The following is a 9,270-nucleotide window of genomic DNA, read 5'->3' as shown; positions in this document are numbered from 1 at the left end:
CCTATAATATACCTATATTTCTCTCCCTCTCACGTGTCAAATTAATATTTTTACAGTACTACTGTATACTAATGGAGAGAGATTAAATGGAATGAGGAGTATTATACTCTTAAGAAAAAATGCTAGTATATATAGTGACACTCTTTTACACCACTTTTACATATAAATTCTCTTTAATTGATTTAAATTTATTAAAAATTATAAAATAGGAGAGATAATTATCAAACATGAGAGACCACACTCATGGAGAAAAAATTGAACGAGTACAAATTTCTTACCGTAAATTAGAGTTGTATTTAGAACAGAAATAATATCATATATTGATCATTCTAAGACTTAAATCATAGACTCGACTACATCACATCAATTCTCGATAACATCCACAATTATTTTTTTTCTTTTTTCTTGTACGTTAACCTTTTTTGAAGCCTTTTGGTATTCCACTAAAAAAAGAGAGAGAAGAAAGAACACTCAGAAAGCCCGGAGACTCAAAAAAAAGATCACCAATACAACCAACAAACCTCGTGCTAATTTTAAACACTTTTCTTTTTTGGATAACAACTGCAGCATTTCTAATCCAGTAATTTCACAAAGTCAGGGAAATAGGTGCACCCACTGTACCCGGAATGCACTTTGCTTCGTCATTTGTTTAAAGAAAAAATTAGCTTCTGTAAAAGGAGATTTTGAACTATCGTGGTCAAGTCTATGATGTAGGCTTCAGATTGACCAATAATCTTATCGTATAACTTGTCAAAATACTGCAAAGGATTATATTAAAGAGTTTATTCCTAACCCTCCTTTTATTATGACATTTATTAGCAGTAAAACTACTGTAAACTCCAACGCTGGCTTTTGCATCCCCAATGGTTGCACTAATTCACGTTGCATTGAGAACATAACGGTCAAATATTTAAGACTCGTGATTATCAGTTCGCCTTTTGAATCACCGATGGTTGCAGTTCATGTTGTATTTGTTTTTCTACATTGCCATTCACAGATCTTCTTCTACTGGATATATAAATATATATCATACATAGTGTAATTTTTTCTTAATAAAAATATTTATGTGGGATATGGAGGGAACTTCATCGGCACCAACGACTTTGCCCTCTACTCCTGAAGATAATCGTCTCTTGGTTGACGATTTCTTCTTTTCAGCCCTTTATGATGCTGAAGAAGTATTTCCAATTTCAGATGAGAAATATGCAGAAGAGCTACAACTACAAGAAGTCCTATATTCCTCTACAGTGTCAAGTACTGGAGTTACAAAGGAAGTTATTCAAATTGATGTAGATGTTGACTGTGATACCCCTTTGAGAATCCTCAAGGGCAAACAGAAAGAGACCGGTGAATCTTCCCAACAAGTCTATTGTGGTATTTGTATGGATGCCAAATATGGTGAAGAAATGTTCAGAAACCAAAACTGCTCCCACTCATTTTGTGATGATTGCATTGGGAGATATGTGGCTACAAAGGTTCAGGAGAATATATCAATGGTGAAATGCCCTCACCCCAAATGCAAAGGGGTTATAGAGCCTCAGTACTGTCGCTCATTTATCCCTAAGGAAGTGTTTGATCGATGGGAAAATGCCCTATGTGAGAATTTGGTGCTTGGATCACAAAAATTTTATTGCCCTTTTAAGGATTGTTCTGCTGTGTTGATAAATGATGCAGAGGAAATTGTGACTGTTTCGGAGTGTCCACACTGCAACAGATTGTTTTGTGCACAGTGCAAGGTTTCGTGGCATGCAGGAGTAGATTGTAAGGAGTTTCAGAATTTGAAGGAGTACGAGCGAGAGAGGGAAGATTTGATGGTGATGGAACTTGCCAAGAATAAAAGTTGGAAAAGATGTCCAAAATGCATCTTTTATGTGGAAAGAATCGATGGATGTACACGTATTACTTGCAGGTTTTTGTCTTGTGCATGCTTCAAACATTAATAGCATTATTCTTTTTTGCTGGTTCACTGTTTTCGTGTTTTACTAATTTGTAATCCAACATGTTTACAGATGTGGCAATGAATTTTGCTATGCCTGTGGATCCTCTTGGAGTGGTGGTCTGCACTATGAATGTAGACCTCGTTAAGAATTGCTGGAAGCAAGTGTGCAATGTTATTGGTATTTGCATGTTGCTAGTGAACAACATATTTAAAAGACTATCTTTTTTTGTCTCTTGGACTTTGCACTATATGGTTTTTGGTCATTTCAGTTTTTGAATGAATCTAGCTGCAAAAGTTTAGTTATACTGGTGAGCCTTCTGGAAGTGTGTCATTTGAATGCTCTTAGAGGATGTTCAAATTAAATTGCATTAGGTTCGGGTATAAATAGTAAAAGAGTAAAAGATAAATATGGAGGATAGAAAATATGATGAAATATTCTCTGTTATTGAAAATCCCAATGAGGACAATATATACACAAGCTGAAATCTTTTCATATAAACACCAGCAACAACAACATAAAAGATAAAATTGAAAAATATAGTTAATGTATTCTAGAACCTACTAATATTTACAACAAAAGAAGAAAAAATGAATCAGGTATATGCTTAAGAAGAGAAACAGATTGGTCAAGAAGGTATTAGGCTTCTTCTGTTTTAAATAGTAAATTCTTTGCTATGTATGTAGTACTTTTATTTGTTTTCTTAACATTTTCAATTGCAAAAGTGATTCTTTTTCATATATTTCTACCAGCTATATTTTTTGTCGCGTGAAGAAGTCAGCTTAGATTCCTTTTATGCTGACACTTCATTCGTATATATATTTTTTATTCAGTTTAGTTTCCTTTTATTTATTTATTTATTTATTTATTTATTCAGACACTTCATTCGTATATGTAATATAAACCTTAGCAATATGGAAAAAGGAAAAAGAATAAGAGAAAAAATTCAATTAATGTAAGAGAAAACTAACAAGAAATCGTCTTGTTAACAGGTACTGTACAATACTATTATAATTAAGGATGTTATTTAAAAAAATTATTTTAATAGAATTTTTGTTTATTAAAAACAACCGTGGGAGCGTATGTTAAAATTTGTATACTAGTTAAAGAATAAAAAAATCATAAAGTTCAGAGTAGAAATATATTAAAATTACACTGAGGTTACGTACTGTTTTGGAACCACAATAATTTAATCATAATTATATATGAATAAAAATAATTTAAATTTGTATAAAATAATTTATTATTACCTGTAAATCTGGAAAGATTCCTTTACCAAATTTGACACATTAAGTTAATTAATGCATATAAGGTTTGTCATTTCCAACTTACTTACAAATTGATGATTTGGTATTGATCAGCTTAGTGTGTATTTGGATTAACATTCAATTTCGCCAAAATCAATTCAAAAATCATATGGACTTTGGCAGGATAGGGTTAAGAGCTGGAAGGTGAGATCGCACCTTCTTGTTCAATTATGTTTGGATTAACCGGATGTTTGTTAGGAAAGTTTTTGATTTTCAGCAAATTATAGGTTGAGAAATTTATGCATGTATTTTAAAAATAACATTTTTGAAAAATGATGTTTTTTGAAAATATTTTTTAATCAATTTTGCAATAAAAATATTATGTTATTCTTTATTAAATTATATAATGTGGTAAAACATTTTTTCTAAATGAATAAAATTTATTTAATTAACCATTGAAAATTTTTAGATAAAAATTTTAAGAATCGAGCATGAAAAAAAATTTCCTCTACCAAATACCGTCTAATGATATCAATTTGATTTTGTGTCAAAGTTTTTTATATAATTTTTTGAATTAATAAACATTATTTTAATGATATTTTAAAATGTATATTGTGAATTATATTTTTATTTTTTATTTTTATTTTACGATTATACATAATATTATGATCGATACATGATTTAAAATATTGACCTAATCTTATGTTGTATATTTTGGATTTTGATCATGATTTTGTGAGCACAATATAGGGCTAAGCTTGAAGAAGGTGGTAGGTACGTTCTTGTTCTTGAATAATGTTTGGGGTTGTCTCCACCTGATTTGGTGTCATATGTTTTCTTAAAAGTATAATTTTCTGAATAATCATATGTTAATAATAATTTATTTATTTATTTAAGAAATGATATTTTATTAACGAAATATTATATGCATTAATTTAAATTTTAGACGATTATCTATTTATATGATTTAAGTATACATAATATTAAAAAAATAATCTTGACACGGTTTTATCATGTATGTTTGAAATTGAGTTGATCATAGAATGTATTTATTTGATATCCCTAGTTTGAGATCATGGAGAAGATGGAGGGTGGTTTTCCTCGACTTGCCTCATTCGTGTGCAACTGTGAGCCTTTCTCAGAGGAAGAACTCCAAGCCATCGAAGCCTCTCTTTCCAACCCTAACAACAAACGTCCATATCCATTCAATGCGCGCGCTTCTTCTTTCTCGCCTCATACAGGTTCAGTTCTTCTATTTTACTCCTCTTGTACGCTTTTTCAATATGAATTTTCTCATCGGCCCTACGACAAATTTTGGTAGCCCAAAACTGATAATCGTAGAAGATATAATAAGGTTGGTCCATTGGCTAAGGAAGAAGAGGTTCGTGATTTTCATGAACCAAAACTGTTGTCACTATTTTTGTGATGATTGCATTGGAAGACATCTGGCTGCAAAAATTCAGGAGAATATATTAATGGTGAAATGCCCTCACCCGTAATTCAGGGTGGCTCTGGAGCTTCATCATTGTCGTTCAATTATACCAAAGGATGTGTTTGATCGATGTTGTGAGAATTCGGTGCTTGAACCACAATTTTTGTTGCCCTTTTAAGGATTGCTCGGCTATGTTGATACCTGATGTTGAGGAAGTTGTGACTGTTTCGAAATGTCCACATTGTAAAAGTGCAAGGTTTCATGGCATGTTGAAATAGATTGTAACAAGTTTCAGAGCTTGAATGCAGTATGAGAGGGAAAGGTAAGATCTAATGCTTATGGAACTTGCTAAGAACAAATGTTGGAGAAGATGTCCAAAATGCAATTTCTACGTGGAAAAGGTTGATGGATGTAAACATATTACTTGCAGGTTTGTGATGATGTACATGTTTCAAACCAATCTTCTTTTAATTTGTTTTGCATCGTGATAATTTCAATTAATTGCATGATAGGATTATTATTTATTAGCATGAAAAAGAATTCTACACAAACACACGTTGTAAAAAATTATACATTATCATTCAATTTTAACTCATCATAATTTATGATGTATAATAAATTTATTAATTTTTATAATAATTATTTTAAAAATTATATTAATGATAAATTATAATTAAGTAATAGTATAAGAGTGTTTTACGATGCATGCATAACTATTAAACTTTATTTAAATACAAAAAAAATTATGTTTATTTTTTGCATTTTGCATTTTTTTGTGCTGACTCAATACTGTTATCGTGTTTTACACTTTTACTAATCAATTTGCAATCAACATGTTTGCAGATGTGGCAATGAATTTTGCTATGCCTGTGGATCCTCTTGGAATGGTGGTCAGCATATAAAGTTGCACGAGCACTTGTGCAATGCTATATGGTATATGTTGTTAGTGAACCACACATTGTAGATGACAATACTTTTTATTTAATTTTATTTTTTCTTTGGTAAGTTGATTCAGGGTTTCATGAACTCTGCAATATTAGTTTGTGAGATTTTTTCTGGGTTTCCTCTTAAACAGTGACACTAAGCTACTTGTTTTAATCTGTTGTAGTTTTCTAATGTGCGGAAGTCAATTTGATTTTTCTAAGATATCAATTCAATTTTTTGGCTAGAAAAATTAGAGCCTCTCCGGAGGAAACCCATGAACAAGATGTGGCCTGCAACCTTACTCCTTTTTTTTAACTTGTTTTAATGAGGAAGAAGAGGATATTTTAGTAAAAAAAAATTATTAAATTTCATGTGCATTGCATATTATTCGTCCTACTAAACTGCGTTTACAGGGGAAGGGGCCAAGTTTAACCAGTGGTGAAAAACTAAGGGTATAAAAAATGGAAATTGAAAGAATATTGAGTGTAATAAGTGCAAAGTTCGAAGGGAATTTGTGTAATTATTCCTATTTTTTTAAGTGTATTTGAAATCTTACTTTGTAATTAAATTTGCAAAAAAAAAAAAATCTTTGATTTGCATAAAATATGTATGAACATTCTCAAAAATGCATACCACCAATCAAACAAATTTTAATTATAACTATCGGGGACATGAAAGAATTTTTTCTTCCACCAAATGTTCTTAAATAAGAGTGTCTTTAGAAATTATCATATGATTATCATTCTATCGAGTCACATGTCGTATCTATATTGAATATTTAATTTTAATCTTTTTTTCTTTTCTAATATATTTCTTGATTTTAATTTAAAATTTAACTTGTATAAAAACTAGATCAATTTTTGGAGGAAACTAAATTATTTCTCTTAAGTATAAAGTATAATAATTTATATGTTTAAAAACATTTATTTATTACTAATTGAAGTTTACATACAATTTATTATATTTTCATTGCACATTTTAAAATGCTGTTAACAAAACAAATATGAGTAGAAAATAAAGGAAAATCAAATAAAAAACGAGATATCTGGTATTGACTTTCAGTTTGAGATACTGAAATATTTTCGTGAAACAAAAAACAACCTAAATCTTCAACTGCTTTTATTTAAAACGGAAATTTTGAATAAAATCACATACAAATCTTAACAATGAAATATATAAATATAGATAGATATCATGAACACAAAAAATATTTGGTTATGAAAAAAAAATTATCTGGGGAATGGAGGGAACTTCATCGGTATCAATTGATCCCTCTACTCCTGAAGATAATCGTCTTTTGGTTGATGATTTCTTCTTTCCAGCCCTTTATGATGAGAAATGTGCAGAAGTGGTACAACTACAAGAAGTCCTATTTTCCTCTCTAATGTCAAGTACTAGAATTACAAAGGAAGTCATTCAAATTGATGTAGATGTTGACTGTGATACCCCTTTGAGAATCCTCAAGGGCAAACAGAAAGAGACCGGTGAATGTTCCCGACAAGTCTATTGTGGTATTTGTATGGATGCCAAATATGGTGAAGAAATGTTCAGAAACCAAAACTGCTCCCACTCATTTTGTGATGATTGCATTGGGAGATATGTGGCTACAAAGGTTCAGGAGAATATATCAATGGTGAAATGCCCTCACCCCAAATGCAAAGGGGTTATAGAGCCTCAGTACTGTCGCTCATTTATCCCTAAGGAAGTCTTTGATCGATGGGAAGATGCCCTATGTGAGAATTTGGTGCCTGGATCACAAAAATTTTATTGCCCTTTTAAGGATTGTTCTGCTATGTTGATAAATGATGCAGAGGAAATTGTGACTGTTTCGGAGTGTCCACACTGCAACAGATTGTTTTGTGCACAGTGCAAGGTTTCGTGGCATGCAGGAGTAGAATGTAAGGAGTTTCAGAATTTGAAGGAGTACGAGCGAGAGAGGGAAGATTTGATGGTGATGGAACTTGCTAAGAATAAAAATTGGAAAAGATGTCCAAAATGCAGCTTTTATGTGGAAAGAATCGATGGATGTACACATATTTCTTGCAGGTTTTTGTCATGTGCATGCTTCAAACCAATCTTCTTTTTGCTATGAATCATAACATTTGTTTGCAAAGTGATAAATGATAATTTCAATTTATTTTAAACATTAATAGCATTATTTTTTTTTGTCGGTTCACTGTTTTCGTGTTTTACTAATTTGTAATCCAACATGTTTACAGATGTGATCATGAATTTTGCTATGCCTGTGGATCCTCTTGGAGTGGTGGTCAGCACTATGAATGTAGACCTCGTTAAGAATTGCTGGAGGCAAGTGCGCAATGTTATTGGTATATGCATGCTAGTGAACAACACATGTAAAAGACTATCTTTTTTTGTCTCTTGGACTTTGCACTATATGGTTTTTGGTCATTTCAGTTTTTGAATAAATCTAGCTGCAAAAGTTTAGTTTTACTGGTGAGCCTTCTGGAAGTGTGTCATTTGAATCCTCTTAGAGGATGTTCAAATTAAATTGCATTAGGTTCGGGTATAAATAGTAAATTCTTTGCTATGTAGTACTTTTATTTGTTTTCTTAAAATTTCCAATAATTCTTTTTCAAATAGGTTTAGATCGATATACTTCAAGCTGTGTAGAAGTCAATTTCACTATAAGAAAAATGATTTATGCCTACAGAAAAAAACTATCACTGGATGTTAAAAATGCGTAAACAAAGATAATAAAGATTTTGTCCTACACATATTGGTCGGCAACTTTAAGGGGATGTATCTCAGTAGAGATTTTATCTATAGATTTATTTTCACCTACAATGATAATCTGGCAAAAAAACTTAGAGCATGAGGAAACCCATGAACAATGATAATCTGGCTAGAAAAATTAGAGCTTGAGGAAACCCATGAACAAGATGTGGCCTGCAACCTTACTCCTTTTTTTAACTTGTTTTAATGAGGAAGAAGAGGATATTTTAGTAAAAAAAAAAAAATCGAATTTCATGTGCATTGCATATTATTCGTCCTACTAAACTGCGTTTACATGGGAGGGGGCCAAGTGTAACCATGGTGAAAAACTAAGGGTATAAAAAATGGACATTGAAAGAATATTGAGTGTAATAACGGCAAGTTCGAAGGGAATTTGTGTAATTATTCCTATTTTTTAAAGTGTATTTGAAATCTTACTTTGTAATTAAATTTGCAAAAAAAATATTTGATTTGCATAAAATATGTATGAACATTCTCAAAAATGCATACCACCAAATCAAACAAATTTTAATTATAACTATCGAGGACATGAAAGAATTTTTTCTTCCACCGAATGTTCTTATTGTCTTTAGGAATTATTAATAGATTATCATCCTATCGAGTCACATGTCGTATCTATATTGAATGTTTAATTTTAATCTTTTTTTCTTTTCTAATATATTTCTTGATTTTAATTTAAAATTTAAATTGTATAAAAACTAGATCAATTTTTTTGAGGAAACTAAATTATTTCTCTTAAGTATAAAGTATAATAATTTATATGTTTAAAAACATTTATTTATTACTAATTGAAGGTTACATATAATTTATTATATTTTTCATTGCACATTTTAAAATGCTGTTAACAAACAAATTAAATATGTGTAGAAAATAAAGGAAAGTCAAATAAAAAAAGAGTCTCATCTGGGCAATGGAGGGAACTTCATCGGCATCAATTGATCCCTCTACTCCTGAAGATAATATATCTTTTCTTGTT

The 9,270-nt window shown here is 30.8% G+C and overlaps 2 protein-coding genes across 2 annotated transcripts in view; both read left to right on the top strand.

The window, feature by feature from the left end:
• Window positions 1-1,073: 1,073 nt before the first annotated feature.
• Window positions 1,074-2,219, top strand: LOC100816161 (E3 ubiquitin-protein ligase RNF144A). Its single transcript, XM_041017148.1, has 3 exons — window positions 1,074-1,890; window positions 2,010-2,117; window positions 2,209-2,219. Exons 1-3 carry the CDS (start codon window positions 1,074-1,076, stop codon window positions 2,217-2,219), a joined length of 936 nt encoding a protein of 311 aa, XP_040873082.1.
• A 4,561-nt stretch (window positions 2,220-6,780) lies between these two features.
• LOC100815626 (probable E3 ubiquitin-protein ligase ARI10) overlaps window positions 6,781-9,270 on the top strand; it is a 2,761-nt gene continuing 271 nt past the window's right edge. The window contains exon 1 of the mRNA XM_041017147.1: window positions 6,781-7,586. Coding sequence (XP_040873081.1) covers window positions 6,781-7,586 — 806 coding nt within the window. The remainder of the gene's footprint in view (window positions 7,587-9,270) is intronic.

The sequence above is a fragment of the Glycine max genome, chromosome 7, assembly GCF_000004515.6.
Source record: "Glycine max cultivar Williams 82 chromosome 7, Glycine_max_v4.0, whole genome shotgun sequence".
In the NCBI taxonomy this organism is placed as follows: Eukaryota; Viridiplantae; Streptophyta; class Magnoliopsida; order Fabales; family Fabaceae; genus Glycine; species Glycine max.
This window is presented reverse-complemented; position numbering and strand designations above follow the sequence as displayed.